General features: G+C 41.2%; 1 protein-coding gene across 1 annotated transcript in view; it reads right to left on the reverse strand.

Moving 5' to 3' along the window:
* TMEM132D (transmembrane protein 132D) overlaps positions 1 to 24490 on the reverse strand; it is an 895992-nt gene that overhangs the window by 657493 nt on the left and 214009 nt on the right. Inside the window, exon 2 of the mRNA XM_027567049.1 lies at positions 1412 to 2300. Within this exon, the coding sequence (XP_027422850.1) occupies positions 1412 to 2300 (889 nt within the window). The remainder of the gene's footprint in view (positions 1 to 1411; positions 2301 to 24490) is intronic.

Raw genomic sequence — 24490 nt, forward strand, 5'->3', positions numbered from 1 at the left:
ACACCTTGGGTCACAAATCAAGGCATGGTAAATTTAAGAAAACTGAAATCACATCAAGCATCTTTTGATGTGAGATGCTATGCTCACAATGCTATGAGACTAAAAATAAATTATAGGAAAAAACTGTAAAAAACACACACACACACAAACATATGGAGGCTAAACAATTTGTTACTAAATAATCAATAGATCACTGGAGAAACCAAAGAGGAAATCAAAAAGTACCTAGAGACAAATGACAACAAAAATACGATGATCCAAAACCTATGGGATGCAGCAAAAGCAGTTCTAAGAGTGAAGTTTATAGCAAGACAATCTTGGCTCAAGAAAAGAGAAAAATCTCAAATAAACAACCTAACCTTACAGCTAAGCAACTAGAGAAAGAACAAATAAAACTCAAAGTTAGTAGAGCAAAAGGAATCAGAAAGATAAGAGAAATAAATGAAACATAGACAAAGTAAAAAAGAAAAGAAAGAAAGAAAAACAGCTATTGAGCCCCAGGGGAGAGGGACAAGAGGGCTTTTCATTGTTGGATAAGCTTTAAAAACCCACATATAAATGTGGTCCCATGTCCAGTAACACTCAGGGGTCATACCAAACTTGATTAGATGGCACTTCAGGTCAACTTTCTGGATTATGTAGCAATGTGAGGACACATTTAGTGATCTAATAATACTTACACCAAATAGCTGTTATAATCAAACTCATGTATGTTTAAAACAAATGAAACAAGAACAACAAAACTGTAATGAAAATCCAATCAAGCCAAGCTTCCCTCACAAGCTACTGTATGTTCCAAAGAGAAAACTCATCCCTTCTTTTTTCTTAAATCCCACAGGACTCATTTTAAATGCCTCCTCTTGGTATAATTTTTATATAAGACAATCCACAAACTCTACTGGATATCTTCACACTTTCTGCTCTTTTATATTTTGAACACTAAGTTCTATTTCCAGAGAGAAACAAAAGGGTAACTTTGAGGTTGGTGCCACAGAGTGTACTTAGAACTCACATGCTCCGAAGAGATTGTGAGTTGGCAACACTGTATCCTCTATCCTCCCTGACAATTTTTGCCAACCCTTTTGCAGAGTTATGTCAACTCTGAACCATTTAACTCACCTAAGACCTGCTGAGAACAACCTAAGCCAGGTCCATGATAGAATATCAGCCTGCTCCTGACTTTCCTGGGACAGCCCAGAAAATCTATTAACAACATCTTCACCGAATCAACTGCCAATTCAGAGAGCTCTAACTGGTCTTTCTACTTGACAGTGAACATTGGAGTCCGCAAAAAGTGGAGGGACGTTTCTACCCTGGCCAGCGCTAACACAGATCTATGCATCACACATAGGGGAAGGGTCTCAGAAGCGCCCTTGACCTTGGAGGTGCTACCGGAAGATAATGAACTCACCTTAACGTGAAGCGGTCCTCGGTGGAGTTTTTGGAGATGGAGACTGGAAAAGTCAGCACGTCTCCCTGCCTGACTGTCTTTGGCACGTACTGCACAGCCACGTGGTTATCCAAGCGCAGCTCTCTCAGCGGCGGCCGGCTGGGGGTCTGGTAAAGAAAAACACTCCCGATCCTGTGCAAGGGAGGCCCAGACTCATCGATGTCATTACGGCCCGTCCGCATACCGCCGGCTCTCCGGGCATCCTCCTTGGCGCAGTCTCCACGGTCGTCCCCTTGCTGCACGGCGTAGTAGAGCTCCACCGGACTCCCTTCGGGGGGCTCTGGCGTCTTCTTCCTTCCGGCCACCACCGTCGGGGGGCCGAACCAGCTGGCCGGGAGCTCCAGCTGCGCCACACACAGCCCCAGAGCCCCCCGCAGGCGGCAGCTGCCTCGTACCTCCCGGGTCTCCCGGAAGGCGAACACCCGCAGGCAGGGCAGGCTCTGCACCGGGCCAGGGTCGTCCCAGTCCCTGCCCACCACGTGGAACAGCACCTGCACGCGGGGCCGGCTCAGGTAGATCTTGTCCCGCAGGATGTGCGCCTTCAGCTTCCAGTTCAGAGAAAACGTGCTGGTGAATCCAAAGGGGCTGGAGGGGAGCATCAAGTCCGGGGGTACCACCTGCTCAATGGCGAAAGGCCCATAGCTGGCATTCAGGACTGGTAGCCTCTTGGATTTGTAAATCAGAAAGGACTCCACCCGCGACTGTAGACTGGAGTTTCTCATGATGTCCTGGTTGGCTTCCTTGAGGAAGAAGGACACGTCTGCGTGGTGGATGTGGTAGGTCACCGGGAGGTAGGTGGGCAGCAAAGAGAACCTCTGGATACTCTCCAGTATGCCTCGGCTTTCAGCCACTGTTGGGAGGAATCGGGGTTCAGGGGTTAGAAACTTGAGGGCAGTGATACCAATATTTCAGACCTCTTTGTAACCCCTTTATAGTGGATTGCCCTGCCTTAGCATTAATTAAGCGATTCTTTATCCAAAATGTCTTAAATCAATTCATTTTATATTAAATGTATTTCTTTAAAGAAAAATTGATGCCACTGGAGTAAGTAGAGAACCAGCCACCAGCCTCATTGGCCATGCACAGAAGCTAAGCGAGCAAATACAAATAGAATATTACTCGGCTGTAAAAAAAAGAACAATTTTGAGTCAGTTGTAGTGAGGTGGATGAACCTAGACCCTGTTATACAAAGTGAAGTCAGAAAGAGACAAACAAATACCATATATTGAGGCATATATATGGAATCTAGAAAAACAGTACTGATGAACCTATATATAGAGAAGAAATGGAGATGCAGGTGTAGAGAATGGACTTGTAGACACAGCAGGATAAGAAGAGAGAAAGGAGAAACGAAGTACAAACTGACAAAGTAGCACTGACATTTATACACTATGCTAAAGCATTTCAGTCCTGTCTGACTCTTTCTGATCCCATGGACTTTAGCCCCCCAGGCTCCTCTGTCCATGGGATTCTTCAGGCAAGAATACTGGAGTGGGTTGCCATGCACTCCCCCGGGGGATCTTCCCTATCATGTGTGAAGTAGATAACTAGAAGGAAGTTGCTATAGAACACAGGGAGCCCAGCCTGGTGCTCTGTCATGACCTAGAGGGGTAGCATGAGGAGGGGAGGCTCAAGAGGGAAGGGTATAAATATAAGTTTATAATTATACATATTAATTATATATATACATAAATAATTATGTATATATGGGAAAGGGAGGCTCAAGAGGGAGGGGTATATATATATGTATACATATATACACATATATAATTATGTATATATGGGAAGAGGAGGTTCAGGAGGGAGGGTGTGTATGTGTGTATATATATATATGTATGAGGGAGGGGTGGTGTGTGTGTGTGTGTGTGTATACATATAGATGTATGATAGATGTATGGCAGAGACCACCACAACAATGTAAAACAATTATCCTCCAATAAAAAAGAAAGAAAATTCAAAGTAATGCCTTTAATTTTCAACTAGCAGTCCTCATGCCTTTTAGGGGGTGATGGCTTATGCCTAAGACTTGCTCTCTTTCAGTTAGAGGGAAAGATCCTCATGAGAAAGGTCTTAAGAAACTGCTGGCATCCAGCAGAGAAGAGTGCTCCCATTAGCTCCACCAGATGGACTGAGATTGGAAACAAGAATGACTTTCTCAGCATGTGGCTTGATGCTGTGTCCATATTTTACCCAATACTATTTCCTGTTCCACCAGATACATACTCTACCCTTGACACATTTACCATGGGAACATGATAAAAGACTTTAAAGATGGACAATCATAAATCACTTGCACATCATGTACTTTCCTTAGGGCTAAGCTGAGAGATGGACAGAAAAGACCTTGGAAAGATACTGCTGGAAGGAAACCTGAAATAGATGCGATGACCCAACCCCATCATGTCGAGTCCATGTGACCCTAAAAACCCAAGAAGCAAGGGAAGTCCATCACTTTTGTGGCCTCCACATCCTTCGTGAAAGCTGTGTTGACACCAATGCACAGAAAGTCTTTTTCCCCCCACCCCCTTCCTGAACATATCCCGCCCTCAGGGAGAAAAAGAATCCAAAAATGTTATTTTTACAATGTGCCTTATATTCTGTAAGAAAAACACAGAAACAGAGATTACATAATTCAAGAACCAATTTAAGGGGCTTTAGAAATGGAAATTACTGGCTCTGGAAACACTGACTTTCTAGGCAAAGCTCCACAAATTATCCAGACCCCTTCTCATTAGCCCTGTCACTCTCTCTGGTTATTTTGCAATAAAAGCAACTCAGGCCCTGACATTCATCAGGCGGACCTGTTTCAGAGGCCCACGTGAGCACATTTTCTGATACATGACGCCTACAGGAGTCCGGACCCCTCCTGGCAGTTGTCTGTGAACAGAGGGGAAAGCAAAGAACTCAGAGAAAGGAGTCTTCACTGTGGCTTTGCTGCTCAGATCTCGTGAGAGAACAGGCAAGTCCCTTAGCCTCTCTGCCTCTCCGGTGCTGCTCTGTAGGAGGGGCCCGACCAGAGGGCAGAAGCCCCCATCCAGTTCTAGCAGCACAGGGCACTCAGCTGAAGTCCATCCTACCCTGGACAAGGAGTCAGCTTGGCATAAACTCGTCCTGAGTTGATGGAAAACCCCTGTGGGAAGGGCTCCCTCCATTCCATGGCATCACCCAGCTCAGGCCAAGCTGAGCTCCACTTCAGCAATGAAGGCTTCCATAGGCCTGAACCATCTGAAACCTCCAATATCTTGAGGAGTTCTGATTCACCCAAGCACTGATTTCATATGACTCAACCTAATACCTAGGAGGAGAAGGCAATGGCAACCCACTCCAGTACTCTTGCCTGGAAAATCCCAAGGATGGAGGAGCCTGGTAGGCTGCAGTCCATGGGGTCGCTAAGAGTCGGACACGACTGAAGCGACTTAGCAGCAGCAGCAGCAATACCTAGGAATTCCTTTTTCAAACATCAAAATATCATGGACTTCACAAGAGACTGGAGAAGGCAATGGCACCCCACTCCAGTACTCTTGCTTGGAAAATCTAATGGACGGAGGAGCCTGTTAGGTTGTAGTCCATGGGGTCACTAAGAGTCGGACATGACTGAGCGACTTCACTTTGACTTTTCACTTTCATGCATTGGAGAAGGAAATGGCAACCCACTCCAGTATTATTGCCTGGAGAATCCCAGGGACGGGGGAGCCTGGTGGGCTGCCGTCTATGGGGATGCACAGAGTTGGACACGACTGAAATGACTTAGCATAGCACAAGAGACCTCATTCCTTAGGAGAATTACATTTTTCTTAACATTCTGGAAATCTCTCAGGATTTATATTTTCAATAAGAGTGCACTGTCACTTGTGAATTTCCATGCAAGTGAAGTACAGGGAGTGAATTTTGTGCTCATGTTCAGGGTTGAAGCTTCCTCCTTCGTCCCTTCTCTGGGTACCACCTCCCCTCCCCGACTCTGCTGGGACATTGCAGGCTGCGTTGTAAAAGTCACTTCTCTTGACTGCACGATTCTGCATTATATGCCCCACTGATGTCCTCCTGTAGATCTTATACTTTCCTATTACAGGACTTTATTCTCTGCTGTAATTCCCTCCATGCCCCAGTAGGTTATATGCAAGTGAGCAGAGATGACACGTTGGCCTTTTCTCTGTTTTATTCACAGTCCTTAGAAGAGCACCTGGCAAATATTAGGTTCTCAGTAAATATTTGAGAAATGAATGAGTCAACGAATGCATGGTGCTTTCAGTATTACAAAAAGCTGATTATATTTTTATATCGGGACTTTATACTCTGCCTCCTCTGTTGCATCCCTCTATAATTAGAATCCTCCATTCTTTTACCCCATGAGGAGCTTCAAGTAATGGTGATGATAGGGGACTAACGAAGGGAGGCACCTCTCTATGGAATAAGGTCCCTGATTCTCTTTTATAAATTTTATTGGATTATAGTTGATTTATAATGTTGTGTTGGTTTCAGGTGCACAGCAAAGTTATACATATTTATATATATATATATTCCTTTTATTTCAGATTATTTTCTCATATAAGTTATCACAAGATACTGAGTAGCATTCCCCATGCAATACAGTAGATCACTGTTGGTTATCTGCCATACATATAGTAGTGTGTATACATTTATCCCAAGCCCCTGATTTATGCCTACCCCTACCACATTTCCCTTTTGGTAACCATAGGTTTATTTTCAATACCTGTTAAGTCTGTTTCTATTTTGTAAATAATTTTTTAAAAAATAACCACTGATTAAGAATCCACCTGCCAATGCAGGGGGCATGGGTTCAATCTCTGGTTTGGGAAGATCCCACATGACACAGACCAGCTACGCCCAGGAGCCACGTCAAGAGAAAGTCCCCGTGCAGCAAGGTCAAATATAAACAAATAAATAACTTTTAAAAAAATGATACAGATAAACTTATTTACAAAATGGAAACAGACTCACAGATCCCGTGATTCTTAAAAATACATCTTGGCACCACCTGGAGCGGTTATTCTGGTTGTCATCACATCAGCCTGTCATTCACTGTAGACACTGCTGAAGCCAAATAAATGGTCAGGTTATAAATAAGGAACAATATTTGACACCGAGGCTCCCTGAACTTTCCTGTTGAACATCTGATCCCTACTACTTGAGAATACCTAACTTTATTGTGCAACTAATTACATATCCCAAAGACAATGGCTGTGGGTCCCCTGACTCTATTTGGGAAAGCAATCAGGGGTTACCACGGGCATCATTCAAAGGGAAGTAATTTCTAAGCTGCATTCTACAAATGGCCTATTTGTCTTTTCACCTGGTTATCTAACCTCGATGTTTATTGCTTAAAAATGCTCCAAGTTGACCCAAAGCTAGTTGTTATTTCCTTTTCCAGTCATTCCTTTTTTAAAAAACAAAACTGAAAAAAAAAAAAAACAACAACAGTGTTCCACAATGCACAGAATGGACTAAGAAGTAAAGCTGAATATCCTGGAATCCCCATGGGGATGACTATTATAAATGAAGAACACCATTTCCATGTAAAAAAAGAGCAAGGTGTCAAATAACAAAGAAGTTGCATGTGGTAAATCTCAGTTAATAATCTCTTAAAGAAAAAAAATTACATTTGACTTTTGTGCTGTGGCTTACATGCTTATTTGAAAGAAAGTGACATGTTCCCATCTTTAAGCAACGCAAGCAGCCTCGCAGAGATTTTCTGTTAATTTTAACATTTTGAAAAAAAAAATAATTTCCCCTAAATAATATCTTTAAGAAACCTGAGGAAGATGGCAATTTGAGCACAGACCTTTAAAATTTCCCCTGAGTGGACTCAAAAGCAGTAGCTAAAAGAATATGGTAATAAGTAAAAATCGGCATCTGTGCTGAACATTCAGGGCAAACTGCAAGCCCTAGCCTAGGAGAATTCCTGAGAAATTGCATGAGATGCCAACACCTCATGCAGAAAAAACAGCATGGTGAGGATTGCCAGATGAAATGTAGGAAAATCAACTATGTTTCCTTTTCTAATTTACAGAAAGGTTACATGGGGGCATGCTTATAATTAAGAACAAAAACAAAATTTGTCAGGTATCTGAAATCCAAATGTAACCAGGGACCCTGTATCGTTATTGGCTAACTCTAGTAGCCCTAAGCATGACATCATAAAAGAAGGTAATAGCCTGGTAGAAATAACCTGATAGTTCTAAAAGCAAAGGGCATGCATCCCAGGGATGCTCTGCACTTGGTAATGCTTCCCGATGCTGACTGCCGACAACATTTGTAATCAGCCAAATTGAATGACTCAAGAGTGAGTGTGACCACACAGTGCAGAAAACCCCAGAATCAGGGCTTCTTGCTGACTTGGAGCGGAAGGTGTGACACAGCCTTGCTGTGGACTGAGTCCAAGCCACACCAAAACGATTTACAGGGAACTGGCCCCCAGGGCAGCAGCTGTACCAAACTGAGAGAAGGGCTGTTATAGCGACCGTCTGGGAATATCAGCAATCCCAATGCATCCCCACGCTGCTCCAGCTGCAGCGTCAGGGATACAGGAATGTAGGACCAGTGGCCCTTCCAGGTGGACATTTCCTGTACAGCTCTAACAAGAGCAGGTGAAAACCGAATGGAGAAAAGAGGAACCCACTCCACTGTGCCAGTGAAATGCCAAGGCACGATGAGATGACCCTCATTCAAGGACCATGAGAGAGAAGGCAAATATAGACGGAAAACAGGAGAATAAAAAAAATTTTTTTTTTATAAATAAAAACTGCAAAATCAAAGAAAGACATTTCAAAGGGCAATGAAGAGGTAGTTTCAAGAGTAGTTACCGCAGAGGACTAAAGTATATTTCACACAGAATAACTTTTATACTCTCACTAATCAAGGAAATGCAGGCCCTTTGTTACTTTATAATGAAATAAGACCAAGATGGAAGAAGATATGGCAGTATTAAAAGTAAGGGATTTAAAATGGTTTCAAAAGCAATAAAATAGATATGAAAAAGAAGAAAATTGAATTTATCCTAAAAAAAGGAGAATTTATGAAGCTTTCCCTAAAGCTAAATGGCAAAGACAAGAAATGAAAATGATCAGTGGCAGACTGCAAACAAATATGAGACACATTAGATATATACACAGATAATAGAACTTCTAAGAAAAATAGCAGGAAAATGCAAAAGAAGAATTATTAAAAGACAATAGAGAAAGGAAAACAGTCCTGGGGTAAAAGTAAATATTCCACTGAATTCCAACAAAAACTGTAAACACCAACTTTTAGATATTTCCTAAAAACATTTCTTAATGCCACAGATGATGAATAATTCTATAAGTGCTTATTTAAAAGTAAAACTTTTAAAAGAAAAAACTAATGAAATTGGCCTCAGTCATGCCCACTGTACAAGATTATTATAAAATAACAAGTATTTCCCCAAATCTTATGGGGAGTGTTCTAATTGAACAATTAATTCTCTAAACTAGAGATTGTCCTGATAATATGCGAAGATAACACAAAGATGCAAGGTTACATCCTATCTACCTTTCCTTACAAACATCACTGAACCAAATTATTCAGGCAACCAGGAAGTGAATCAAAGTATAATATTCAGTAACAAGAAAATCATAGCATAAATACAAAAACATTTAAGCATATAGAATAAATTCAAATAAAGTTTAAAACATAGGCAAAACAAAGAAGTTCAAAATAGTTATTGATCAAAAAAGATTCATAACCCAAATATTGTAGCTTTTAAAAATCATATACTTGGTAAAAATCCCAAAAGAAGCATGAAAAGAAAAAAAAAGTAAAAGTGTACTAATTTTGCAATAGAAATGGCTTTATTTTTGTCAACAGTAACCAAATAAATATATATTTAACTGTACTTTTCTCTAAGTTTAAAATCAAGCTGTTTGGCTTACAAACTGGGAAGGGAGAGAGAAAAAGAGAGAAAACAGAAACAGCTCATCAAGTGATATATTGAAAATAAAGAACATTGATCGTCAAGAAAGAAAATTGATAAAAGGTATAAAATATGATGAAAGGAATAAGAACAAATTTGTTAACTATGACACTAAATATAAATAAGTTAAACTCTCTTGTGAAAAGAGAGACTGACAGATGACTCAAAAATCATAAGAAAGTAAGTTTAAATTGTCTGCAAGAGAACTCCTAAATAAAGTGACTATGACATTTTTTTAAAAAACCTAACCATAGATATTTCATAGGGGGTGAAAAAAATAGCACAATTTTAACATCAGAGGATAAGGCAAATTCCAGAGAAAAAATAACTACCTGGGTTAAAGATCTTAATTTTTGTGGAAGGATACAATTCATAGTGCATATGTAGTAATAAGTATTCTAAGCAAAAATATATCTCTAAAATTAATATAGCAAATCTCTTAAAGTTACAATTGGAAATTGACAGCTACTAATTTTTTTAAAACTTTATATACCTTCTTTTCCAACCTCTGACTTAAGGATGAAAAAGTAAGGCTATGAAGATATAAATAATATGAATTATGAAGTTGTAATCTCTACAGAGGATACTCATATATATTATTAATGACCCTTGACAAATATCATATATAAAGTCACAAGAAAAACCAAAAATTTCACAAAAAGAATTTAAATTGTAGTCCATAAGCATATGTATTAAAATATAAATCAATAACAACAGAAAAATAGAAACAGTGCTACTTGCTTGGGAAAAAAAAACTACTAAACTGTTCTTGAATACAAAATTAAAAGAAAGCTTTTAATTGCACTATATTTACAAATCCTAATAACGATGATAGTATACATCAAAACATGTGAAGCAGCCAAAGTGTTAGTTGCTTGGTCATGTCTGATTTTTTGCGATCCCATGGACTGTAGCCCTCTAGGCTTCTCTGTCCATGGAATTCTCCAGACAAGAATACTGGAGTGGGTAGCAATTCCCTTGTCCAGGGGATCTCCCTGACCGAGGAATTGAACCCAAGTTTTCTGCATTGCACGCAGATTCTTTACCATCTTAGCCACTAGGCAAGCCTGTGAAGCAGACAAAGATGTAATCAAAAGGAAAGTCATACTATCTTCAATACTGTCAGTATAAAACAAAATAGAAGGAAGTTGGTAAACTAAGCATTCTACTCAAGAAAAGAGAAATCCCAAACAAAACAAAAAAAATTATACAGAAAAAATGATAAAACCAAAGGTAAGAAATAATAATATAAAAAATAACAAAATTGAAAATTAAGCCAAAAAAATGCTAAATTTAAAAAAATAAACACAAAATGGATTGTTACAGATGGCAGATTAAGATTATTCATTTACATATGAATTACAGAAAATCCTCATGAAACGGCCTAAAAGAAAAAATAGGAAAAGCTGGTATAAATCTGGAAAACAAATATACAATATCAATGGGCCAGAGATACTGATAAGTTCTAAAAGATATCCGATGGGATGAATTGGTCCCATATTGTGGTCTTTTGGTAACTGTACTCTCAATTTTACTACAGAATCTCTTAGTTTTGTCTGCTATATTTGTCAATGTCTGAGAAAGGTATGTTAAATTATTTCCCAGGGATTCTGAAATGGTTAGGTTCTTATATTTCAAAAACACAAGACCATACCTGTCCTCAATATGTTAGACACTACCCAAAGAATCATGACCATGATAAATTCTTGTGTATTATGTCTCCTGTTGCCAATAATAAAACCTTTTCTTTGGTCCTTCTTAATGTTTTTGGCTTTGAACGTATTTTTTTTTCCTGAAATTAATACAGCCATCCATCTCAGATTTCTCTGATTCTTGTAAACATTTTCTTAATGCAACGTTTTGCCTACTTTTATTTTCAGTGATCTGTGTATTTTTCTTTAGTGTTGATGTCTAAATAGATTTTGATTGAAAGCCTCTACTTGATTGATTTGTTTGGATTTATTCCTGCTATCTTATTTTATGTTTAAATGTCCCACAGTACTATGTGGGTTGTTTTTTCCATTTCTTATCCTTCACTGGATTTATTCTTATATGCCTTTATTTTTTTCTGTCTAGTGATTGGAAAATGCTAAAGAAGTTCTTTATTGCCAAGGAAAAAATATGCATTCAACTTGACTAATGATCAAGGAGAAAATATACAAATTTGAAGAGATTCATGACCTTATTACTATGGGAAAATATTTTGGAATTTCAGTTTAATAAATCAAACTGAAGGAATATTAGGTCCACTGCGGTCCTCTCTCTTAAAAGTCAGTGAAAATAACAACAAAAACTTACATGAAGTATAGAAAATTTTCCTCCTCCAATATAAGAAGAATAAGAATGCATTCCAAAACCCGCAAATCACAGTGTCCAACTTAACCTGAATTGGATAGCTTTCCCCAAGAGTGAAAGAAGGTCTCTTCTTGGACCAGAAGGATCTCAGCATGCTTGAAATGACAAGACCTTATTACATAGCAGACCCCACAATCACTGTGGTTTGGGGAAACCTTGGCACTTCCTGTTTCCTGTGCCCTTATACTGGGTCACAGACGAATATGTCAGAGATGGGACGGAAAGCAGATGGCTTTACTGAGAGCTGGGACACACTAGATACCCTGAGTTTCAGTAAGTTCCTAAAGGCCCCAGACTGAGATGAGAGGTGTGCCCTCTGAGAACTTGGATTAGAGAGTATTTAACACACAAACCCAAATCAAACTTCCAGATTGGCTCAGCTCACCCACTTTGCTCCTTCCTACTCCTGAGTATCAGGGCTGCCCTACATGGAGATGAATAATCAACAGTCAAAATCATATCATCCCACTGAACCCCAACACAAGTTCAGCTGATGACTTATACTTCAGAATCCACCAGAAAGGAACTCTCTCCTCTTCTCTCCAGAGAAGCTGCCAGCAACTTAGAATTTGTTACCTGTCTTTGTCTGTGATTATAAGCATCTCCTTCTCCTTCAAAAACCAGTCTTTACAGTCCACTTTTCCCTCTCAAGCTTTCACATCATCTATTTCTGCCTCTCAACTGGATAGCTTGCCTCAGTTTATAAGCATGGTATACTCAAACTTCAAAAACAAACAAGCAAAACTGGTCCTTGACTCTAAAGCCTCTTCTATTTTATCTCTCTGCTCCTTTGTCTATACATGAAACTGAAAGTCACTCAGTCAAATCATGGACTGTAGCCCTCCAAGCTTCTCTGTAGATGGAATTCTCCAGGCAAGAATACTGGAGTGAGTTGCCATTCCCTTCTCCAGGGGGTCTTCCCAACCCACAAATCAAAACCGGATCTCCTACATTACAGGCAGATTCTTTACCATCTGAGCCACCAGGGAAGCCCTTGTCTATACACATTAATGTACAATATATAGACACTATTATACATATGCTTGTAGACATGTTTGTATTTATGCCAATGATTGTAAACAGATCCTCAAACACTTGTGCATGTGCACACACAGTTGTCCCTGGTTACTGTCACGGGCTAAAAAATACATCCCTCCAAAGATATCCACGACCTAACCCCAAGAATCTGAGAATATGGGACCTTCATAGCAAAAGGGACTTTGCGGTTGTGATTCAGTGAAACATTATGAGATGGGGAGATGATTTTGGTTCGTCCAGTGGAACCAATGTCATCACAAGGGTCTTAATAAGAGAATGCCAGGAGGTCAGAGAAGAAGGACATATTTCTTGCCGGCTTTGAGGATGAAGGAAGGGGCTGTGAGTTCAGGCATGGAGGCAGGGAGCTTTAAAGGCAGGGAGACGATTGTCCTCTGGGACAATTGCTGGGACAACACTACCCTGGGGAAAAGTTTACACTTCTGACCTCACTGACCTCACTGACCACACTGACCTCTCTTTTTATAACTGCAAATGTCATTGATGTTGTTTTACATTATTCTCCTCCTTTTGTAGATAAGGAAACTGAGAGTCAAAGGGATTGACCCCCTGACCAGGGTCACACAGCTAGCCAGTGCCTGGAGGACTGGAGGAGGCAGGTCTAGTCAATGGTGTTGCTGGACCTGGCAGGTGCAGACTCACAAGAGCTGATTCTATGCACCGCCCTCCAGCTGGGTCCAGGAACTTCAGGAGCCAATCGTCCATGCTGAGACTGTTCACACCATGGACACTGGCAAATCCTCCCGACAGGTGTCTCCTTCCCTTGCACCACAGACCAGCATGTACCCTGTTGGTCTGCTGCCTGGGTTGGAATTCCTCACAGTCTACTGTGTCCCTGTCACGCTTTCTGCTATCATTAAAAAAAGATGTCCTTAACTCTTCAATGACTTCCATGTGAAATTTAGTAGCTCATTCAAAATCTCTGGGTTTCAATTCTCGCTTCCCAGCCTCAGGATCTTGCTGTCTGCCACATCAAACCTATGCCCCAACCAGGCCGAACTGCTGGTAATTCATCAAATGCCATCCTAGGTTCCCTCCTCTACTGCTCCCACCCTCCAGGTTGCCATGGCCTTTCCCCCAAAGCAAATCTCTAGTAGATAAATGCTCATCTGCTCTAGAACACTGCATATTAGGGCCTCCAGACCTAAGAAACCCTCCCTAGGAACCTCAGTCAAATGGTATCTCCACATCTATGCAATACTTTGATTCTGTGCTTCTCCTTGGGTAGGTAGCAAACTGCTTTGTATCACAGTTAGTTTTGAAATTATTTATTTAATGACTACACTTACTTCATTCTGGACACTGTTTTACACGCTCTAGAATGACCAATGAATGTAATACTCCCAACAACCCCATGCATTAGGTGCTTTTTATCATCCTCACATCACAGTGAGGAAACTGAGGCTCAGAGAGGTTAAGGGACTTGCCTTAAGTCACACAGGTGGTAAATGACAAAGAATTCTAATACAATAGTCTTGACTCCTTTACCACAAAGCAATGCAGCCCTCAAGGATTCATTCAAGGGCCCAGACCCACTGGGTTCATCTTTCCAGATTCAGTCAGGCTTTTCCCAGAATATGGCTTGAGTATCAATGACATCATGATTAGTTAATTCACAGTGGTACACAGAAAAACATTTTTAAAATTTGCAACTGGCCATGCATCTCTCTTTTTTTAAAAAATAATTTATTTATTTTTGGCTGTATGGGATTTTCATTATTGGGTGAGGTTTTTCTCTGGTTGCGGTGAGTGGGGGCTACTCTCCAGTGCAGTCCACAGGCTTCTCATTGAAGTGGCTTCTCTTGGTGCGGACCACAGGCTCTTGGTGCACAGGCTTCAGCAGTTGCTGCACATGGGCTCAGCAGTTGAGGTTCCCAGGCTCTACAGCAGAGGCTTAAGAGTTGTGGAACTCAAGCTTAGTTGCTCCGCAGCATGTGGGATCTTGCCCGATCAGGGATAGAACCTGTGTCTTCTGCACAGGTAGGTGGATTCTTTACCACTGAGCCACTGGGGAAGCCCTATGCATATCTTAATGAATACTGGAAAAATATAACTCACACATCAAGTCCAAGAATCATAATTGTTAAAGCTGAGGTTGACGTGAAAGTAGGTACTTCTTGGTGATTGGTCTACAGTGGCTGCTTGACTTCCAGGTCCAGGGCTTACAGGACATGCTGCTGTAGCACAGATTGGAAGATGACAACTGTCATGCCCCCAGGACCCAGCACAGAGCTGGACACATTTGGGGGGCTTGTCATGTCGTCTTTAATTGAGAAAATGTTAGCTCCAGGAAAAAGACACAGGTTGTCCTTTGGGATTTGCATCAACAAAAGGACACTTTTTGAAGACCTTGAAAAAGCACGGTATCCCTCCCCCTGACTCCAAGGACACCATACATGAAGTATAGAAGAAAGGTCCAGCTATGCAGATGAACAAACACATTTACTTTATTTTTTTTAATGACATCAAATATATTTAAATATAAAACATGGAAGGAACTGCATTGCCAAAATAGTTTTTTTTTTTCCAAATTTATAATTGTTGAAAATTTGACACAAAACATTAACTCTGATATCCGTTAATTACTCTCTAAAAACTTTCATGATGCCCCAGATCTTTAGAATAACACAGAAGAGAATTTTATAAATCTGGAACCAACATACTTTTCCAGATTAAATTATCCTCACTAAAAATTAACCAAAATGGACAAGTAACCATTTTTCTAACTTTACATGGGAAAACAGACTTCATTGAAGGAAAATTTCAATCTCTGGGAATTATGCCAAGAGATATTTATGCATATTTTGCTATTACAATAAAAGATCTTGCTTCCTCATCTTCTCTTATTCCAGTCCCTTCATACTTGTCCCTTCTAGATCCAGTCCCTTCTAGATAGATCCATCTTCTCTTTTCTCCTTGGGATGAGCACATTTACTTTATACACATGGCTCTTAATTTGTTTCTAAAACATTGAGTTTGTTGCTTCTGATATTTCAGAAGGGAATTTGTCTTCATTTCTCAAGCACATTTTCTTTCATACTTTGAATGATTCAGGAAGCTGGTATCTGACTGCAGCTTCCCCAAGGAGTGTGACAACTAAAGACTGTAGCCAGTGGCAAATGCAGCCGATTTAAGTGTAGATTTAAGTGTGAGAAGCACTCTAGCTTAAAGAATAATTTGTTATGAGAAATATGTTTGGCATCTGTAGAGTTCTTTTAAAAGCAAGATACCTCTCTGCCTTTATTCATATTGTCATTCACGGCACGAATAGATGTGTCGGGCGCTGTCCACGGTGCTGGAGAGATGGAATTAAATAGAAAGAGTAATATCCCTATCCTCATGAGGCTCACATATTAGTGAGGAGGGCAGATTAAAACACAAGTAAAGAAATAAACCCACGTAATGTAATTTCATGCAGCAGTAAGTGCCATGAAGAAAAATAAACCAGGGTACACAGATGGAAGCATGGCCAGTCAAGTAGGTCTGTAACCTGAGACAGGACGGCTGTAAGGAGAGTTATACATTCCCACATATATTAATCATATTTAGTCCCTGTCAGCCTTTACATTTCACTAGCTAAGTGCAAAAGCCAGGAAATTAAACAGAAATTCCGACAGTCTTAACCAAGGTCTTTCCACCCCAGCACTACTGAGGATAAGTCTTTCTGCGGATGGTACACTGTTGAATATTTATCAGCCTCCTTGACCTCAACTAGATGCCAGAACTCCCCTGTCCAGTTATGACAACGACAAATGTCTCCAGACAGTCACAAATGCACCTCAGGGTAAAGTTGCCTGATAAATACAAGTGAAGTGAACTCGCTCAGTCGAGTCCGACTCTTTGCGACCCTGTGGACTGTAGCTCCGCTGTCCAGGCAAGAATACTGGAGTGGGTTGCTGTTTCCTTCCCCAGGGGATCTTTCCAACCCAGGGATTGAACCCGGGTCTCCCGCATGGCAGGCACATGCTTTATCCTCTGAGCCACCAGGGAACTCAATAAATACAAGATGCCCATTTAAATTTGAATTTCAGAATAATAACGAGTACTCTTCTTAGTGTAAGTGACTCCCAAATATTTCATGGGCCATTCAATGTTTATTTGAAAATCAAATTTAGCTGGATACCCTGTATTCTTGTTTGCTATATCTGGCAACCCTAATTGGGAAGAAAAATCATTCCCATTAGAGAACCACCACTCCAGTTTTACAATTTAGGAAACTGTACATATGTATGCCAGGTACATATATATGCATGCCAGTGACATATATATATATATATATTAGGCCACAACAAACTCGCTGACCATCCACAGGAATGAAGACACAATTGCAATGACCTTCCAAACAAAGTGAGTGTAGGAGACCCACTTAGATGGGATGAAGGAGACCAGGATCTGTTATTTCCAGATTCTGAAAGTAGAGATAAAATTCATGTCATGCTCAATATATCTTTCCTTACAGACTTGATGAAGAGTTTTTAAAATCACAATGAACAATGCTTCCTGGAGTTTAGTCATCACTATGCTCTCATACAAAGCTTGAGTGGAAACATAACATGTGTCATATTTCCGGAAGAGAACTTGACAATATCTAAGAGAAGTTTGGAGTTCCCTTTCTCTCTGCCCCATTCAGTGCACACTTTGGAATCTATTCCTAGACATGAAAAAATAAATAAATGCTAAGAAATGTTTATATTGAAAGAAAATTCAGTGCACATCAGGTTTAAAGTTTAAGTAAAAAGGAGCAAACTAAATATCCAACAAAACATGTATATAACCACTACACACCTCATGAAATAGCCAGAATCCAAAACACTGATACATCAAATGCTGGCGAGGATGTGGAGCAACAGGAACCCTCATTCAGTGTTGGTGGGAATGCAAAATGGTACAGCCACTTTCAAAGGCAAGTTTGTCAATTCTTGTAAAACTAAACATGCTTTTTCTATACCATCCAGCAATCATGCTCCTTGATATTTACTGAAAGGAGTGGAAAATTTATGTCCACACAAAAGCCTATATGGGAATATTAACAGCAGCTTTATTCATAACTACCAAACTTGGAAGTAACCGAGATGTCCTTCAATAGGTTAATGGAAACAAACAGTGGTTCATGCAATACTGAGGAGGAATAGCATGTTAGAAAGACAGGGCCGCGAAGGTACAGTTTCCAGACGACCCGAGAGCCACCACATTAGCTGGGACATTTATGCAAGTAAGAATAAATTTCTAGTTTGTTTCAGCCACTGTTATAGTTCAGCTTGTTATTCACAGCTGAGTCTAATCCCATCTTTAAGACAGAGTCATAGCTTTTTGAACTCTGTGTTCCAGCAACGGGAACTCCACCTGTAGTCCTGGTGGTACTGGCAGCATCAGCATCACATAAGAATTTGTTGGAGATCCAAATTCTCAGGTCCTGCTGCAACCCCGCTGATCCAGACACTCTAGCTGGGACTCAGTGATCTTTGCTTTCACAATCTCCCAAGGGATTCTGTTAAATGCTACAGTTTGAGAACAACTATTCTAGCCAATTTTGGTAAAATGGTTCTCCTATATAATGTGTAAACATGCATGGGTGACTGCAAACATGTAAAAACCCATCTGCAGAAGAATTTTTTTAAATAGTCATAACTGGGTCCCCTTTAAAGCACCCTGTTTTTTTTAAAATGCAATAAATTTATTTTTGGCTGTGCTTTGGTTGCTGCATGCAGGGTTTTCTATAGTTGTGGCACATGGGGGCTACTCTCTGGTTATGGTATGTGGGTTTCTCATTGTGGTGGCTTCTCTTGTTGCAGAGCACAGGCTCTACAGCAAGGGCTCAGTAGTTGTGGCGCATGGGCTTAGTTGCCCCATGGCATGTAGAATCTTCCCAGACCAGGGGTCGAACCTGTGTCACCTTCATTGGCAGGTGAATTCTTAACCACTGGACCACCAGGGAAGTTCTCTGCAGAAGAATTTTTTGTGTTTGTTCAAATGGAGGTCGCTCTTATCTCAAAGAATTTTTTTCTAATTAAGAAATTGCAATACTACTTTAAATAATGTGTGTAAAAGCTCTTTTAGGAAGAAGGGGGAAATGATAAATCCAACTTAATTTTGAAAAATCTAACTAGTCAGGCATCCTAGACAATTAGATGAGAAGGTTTGGTCCCATCCTCACCAGTCAGGTTTCACTTGAACTTTTGCATAGAAATTCCATAGCTACTGTAAGCCATTAAATTAAAAGACAGTTCCTTCTTGGAATAAAAGCTATGACAAACCTAGACAGCATATTGAAAAGCAGAGTCATCACTTTGCCAATAAAGGTCTGTATAGGCAAGGATATGGTTTTTCCAGTAGTTGCATATGGATGTGAGAGTTCGACCATGAAGAAGACTGAGAGACAAAGAATTGATGCTTTTGAACCGTGGTGCTGGAGAAGACTCTTGAGAGTCCCTTGGACAGCAAAGAGATCAAATCAGTCCATGCTGAAAGAAATCAACCCTGAATATTCATTGGAAGGACTCATGCTGATGCTGAAGCTCCAATATTTTGACCACCTGATGCGAGGAGCCAACTCACTGGTAAAGACACTGATGCTGGGAAAGATTGAGAGCAAGAGGAGAAGAGGTGACAGAGTATGAGAAGGTTGGATGACATCACTGACTCAGTGGCCATGAGTTTAAACAAACTCTGGGAGACAGTGAAGGACAGGGAAGCCTGGCATGCTACAGTCCATGGGGTTGCAAAAAGCTAGACACAACTGAGTGACTGAACAACAATAAAAACTATGAAGACTATATCTGGCAAATATGGCTGAAAGGGGAGGTGTGTGAGTTCTGACCATAATTTTTAAGACTGCAAAGAAGCAGAGAAACAAAACCCTCTTGCTGTCATTGCATACAAGGGTTCTCACCCTCTGGTCAGCATTGGGAATTACTTGGAGGGCTTGCTGTGGTGGGGTTTCACCACAGAGCTTCTGATTCAGAAGGAGTAGGTCTGGGGTGGAACCAAGAATTTGTATTTTAACAGGTGAGGCTGATTCACCTGGTCCAGGGGCCACACTTTGAGAACCACATACTCACTGCCTCCTTGACCTGGGAACTCATCTGAGAACTATTCAGAAGGAGAATAAGGCTGAACAAAGCAGATACCTTGAGATACCATGCAAGGCCATGGACAAAGTCTTGCATGACACAGCTGTGACCTCTGTCTTCCACTGTAACCTTCCCCCACTCCCCAGCCCACATCCATTCATGCCCTTCATGCCCTTTTTCAAATGCACTAACTCCTGCCTCAGGGCCTTTGCAGTGGCCCCTTCTTCCTGAAATGCTATCTATTCTGCATGGCTAGCTGTTTTTCCTGGGACAGGTCTCAGCACAAGAAGGACCTTGAAGTGGCCTGTCTGGTCCCTGCCTCCTGCCCTGCTTAGTTTCTTTCCACCTTAAATTGCCTTTTCTATTTGTTTTCTTGATTAAACCTGAAGACCCCACCTTCTTTGCTGGGACCTTGGAGGCAGACATCTGACACGACTTGTTCATAGCTACCAATTCAGGACCCAGAACAATACCAGGGCACAGAAGGACGTTAAGTAAATGCATGAATGAAAGAATAAACAAATGGATAAATAAAAGAATAATGGACAAATAGCTCAAAGCCAATCTCTTGGTCTCAGGGTCAGCAACTCATTAACCCCAGACTTTTCCCTGAGATGGTCATCGCTGTTGAACCCCCCTGAAAGCCCACTGAAATACACTCTAGTAAGGAAGATGAGGCCTGAATACAGAGCACTGACTTCATCTCTAACCTCTGACCTGTCAATGTGTAAGCATCCCCAGAAGCCTGGGTGCACACACTCAGTATGCAGGGAGTGTGCTTCATTAAGTTGCTTATATTAAAATTGGTAGAGTGTCACATCTCGTAATTTTGAAAAAACTTGTTTATATTAATATTTAATTAGTTCAGGGATTAAAAACCCCATAAACAACTTTTTCCTCCCTCTCTTGTTTTCTGAGGGCCAAGTGGATTTGAGATTTTTAATCAGTATACCAAATTCTCTGAAAAGAGGGTAAGAGATAGCAAGGGAATAAGAAGGCAAGAGGAAAGAGAAGGAGGAGGTAAGAGGAGATGGAGAAGGAGGAGGGGGAGGGAGGAGGGAGGGGATGAGGGAGGAGGGAGGGAGGAGGGCAACAGGGAGGGGGCCCCCCCGGGCAAGAAAAATAAATACCAACAGAAAATAGCAACCACTGCCATTCACTCCTGCCTGAGGTTCACAGGCCAGCAAACGAAGACCTGCAATCAGAGAAGAGTCAAGGATGCCAAGAGTGGTACAGGCTGCTCAGAGGAGAGTTCATCAAGTAGAAATTGGGGCAGAGGCAGAACTCTGTGCTTTCGTGGAAACTTTTCATGCCATTCTAGATTTTCAGAGTGTGATGCCATGGGAACTATTTTATAAGGCCGTAGATAACAGAGAGTAATTCAAAATAAATTTTGTCTATAGGAATGCACATCAGCTCTCTCTGGCAGAGGGACCACCCCTCCCCCACTACTGGAAAAGTCAGGTTTGTGTCTGCAGGTGTGAATTTTGACATTCCTCCTGTGCTTCTCTGCCTTCTCCTTGGGATCAGCTATCACATCTGCTGGGTGTCCCTATTTCATTAATGAGCTACATAAAAATTTTAACGTCTTCATTTTATATCCATAAGACAGTCAACGACTTTATCTCTTTCTGAAAATTATCTTTTAATGGGGAAGAAGAAAAGAGGCTGGGGGTGTCTTCCAGGTCCCATGCCTGTGAGGATATGAAATTTCAGTCTCACTCAGCCCACTCCTGCCAGCCACCTCTGCACTCTCCCGCAACGGTACCACTGGGATGTTCCACAAAGACCCAGCACAGCATCAAACAAAGAAACTGAATCAGAGAGCATACCATGTGTAGGAAGTTATCATGACCATTCCAGGAAAAAAACTGAAAACCTCAACTGAGGAACAGAACAGATATATTTCCAAGCAGAAGATGATCATTCACTTATCACATTGCAATATCCAAATTACCAGAGGTGAGAGTTCCTAAACCCAGAAAGATGCCAGCCCCGGAAAGATTCGGGAATTACTTCCCTAGCCTAAGCAGCTTCAGGTTGGCAGTCTCAAGTGTGATTTGAATGCAACTGTAAAAACATGAAATCTGTATGGACTGAAAACAATGCATCTGGGGAAAGGGCCATCCCCTGAATCAAAAGGACACAGCAGGAAGAATGAGATCCCCCAGGGCAATGTTCTCATTCAGTTACCTGGAAAGTGAGATGAGTTCCCATTGCCCAGCTGCATAGAAAAATGGTTCTTGATGTCAAGTGAGCAAGAGGGGCTGCTGGTGAGGGTAACAGTGACTCTCCCTCAACAGTTAACTAGTTAGCTACACGAGAGCATGTGCCTGTTTGGAAACAATGTCCATTGAATTTAGCCCAGAAATTAAAAATCTTAAAACAAGTCCGGGAATAATTGACCAAATTTTCTAAAAAATGTAGGTGGAAGAAGATTCCTCCCAAGAGTCTCACCTGACTCCAGTGCTTGTGAACATGTGCCTGACACAGCAACAGGAGCTTTGCGGATGCAATGACGATAAGGACCAGGAGAGGAGAGGTCAGTCTGGAGCATCTGTGTGGGCGCAATGCCATCACAGGGGATCCTTCAAAGTGAAGATGATCTATCCACTGATGTAAAGGGGTGTGAAAGTCCCTTCTAATATCTATTATTGTACTCCTGTCGATTTCTTTCACAGCTGTTAATACTTGTCTTACATGTTTAGGTGACTGCCAAGATATGGAGGCAACCTAAGTATCACAGATGGATGGATAAAAATGATACGGTATGTACATACAATGGAATACTGTGCTGTGCTGTGCTCCTTCACTCAGTCATGTCCGACTCTGCAATCCCATGGACTGTAGCCCGCCAGGCTCCTCTGTCCATGAGGATTCTCCAGGCAAGAATATTATGTCCTCCTCCAGGGGATTGTCCCAACCCAGGGATCAAACACAGGTCTCCTGCATTGCAGGCGGATTCTTTATCATCTGAGCCACCAGGGAAGCCCAAGAATACTGGAGTGGGTAGCCTATCCCTTCTCCAGGGGAATCTTCCCGACCCAGGAATCGAACCAGGGTCTCCTGCATTGCAGGTGGATTCTCTACCTGCTGAGCTACCAGGAAGCCCGTAAAAATACTACTCAGCCATAAAAAGAATAAAATTCTGCCGCTTGCAGCAACATGGATAGACTTGGAGGCTCTTCTGCTAAGGGAAGTAAGTCAGAGAGAAAGACAAATACTGTTTGTAAGCACTAATATGTGGAATCTAAAAAACTACAACCAACTAGTGAATATAACAAAAAGAAGCAGACTTACAGATACAGAGAGCAAACTAGAGGTTACCTGTGGGGAGGGGGAAGCAGGACGGACAATAAAGGGGTGGAGGAGTAAGAGATACAAAGTATTAGGTATAAAATAAGCTACAAGGATATACTGTACAACACAGGCCAATATTTTATAACCATAAATGGAATATAAACTTTAAAAACTGATGTATGGAACAGTCTTATGGACTCTGTGGGAGAGGGAGAGGGTGGGAAGATTTGGGAGAATGGCATTGAAACATGTAAAATATCATGTATGAAACGAGTTGCCAGTCCAGGTTCGATGCACGATACTGGATGCTTGGGGCTAGTGCACTGGGACGACCCAGAGGGATGGTATGGGGAAGGAGGAGGGAGGAGGGTTCAGGATGGGGAGCACATGTATACCTGTGATGGATTCATTTTGATATTTGGCAAAACTAATACAATTATGTAAAGTTTAAAAATAAAATAAAATTTAAAAAAAAACTGTAAATGACTGTATTATACACCTGTAACATATAATACTGTACACCAACTATACTTCAAATTGTAAAAAGTGGAAGAGGGAGGCAGAAGGGGAAGCTGGAGTGATGGGATATGAAAGACTCAACATACTGTCTTGGATGTTGAAGGAGGTAGTGAGCCAGGAGCCAAGGAATGAAGGCAATTTCTAGAAGCTGGAAAAATCAAGAAAACATTCTCCCTTAAAACTTCCAGAAAGGAATGCTGCTGCAATGACACTTGGTTTTTAGCTCAGAGAGACCTGTGTCGGACATCAAACCTACAGAACTGAAAGATGACAAATTTGTGTCATCTCTAGTCACTAAAAGCAATAGAAAACTAACACAGCTGTCAATGATGAATTAACACAGGGACCAATCCGCATGATCACAGCATCTAGTTTTTAGGGACATTCAGCATCTGGGTGTAGTAATGGAGCAGGTTAATACCAAGGTGGAGTTCTGCCAGGCCTGAAACTAACATACAAAACATTTGTATAATTAGAAGTAAGTGTCCCTCTTCCCAGGCCAATACAGGCTCATGATAGCCAGCACAGTTCACTGAGCGCAACACAGACTGGCCTTTAGCTCCAGGACTCCTCTAGCATGAGAGCATTTGTACAGTGCACAACCTAAACAACCATACATGGCAGTCCGTAACAGGGATCATGAGCCATTTCATCATGGAAGGCTTTTTCTCTCCATGCAGATGAAGGAACTTAATCTGCATTCTAGAGAAGAGGGTACACTCAGTTTCTTATGTGCCATGAAACCTGTCATTTTGCACTTCTTGACAGAGTCCTTTGGAGCTCTCATCTGAT

The sequence above is a fragment of the Bos indicus x Bos taurus genome, chromosome 17, assembly GCF_003369695.1.
Source record: "Bos indicus x Bos taurus breed Angus x Brahman F1 hybrid chromosome 17, Bos_hybrid_MaternalHap_v2.0, whole genome shotgun sequence".
NCBI classification, from domain to species: Eukaryota; Metazoa; Chordata; class Mammalia; order Artiodactyla; family Bovidae; genus Bos; species Bos indicus x Bos taurus.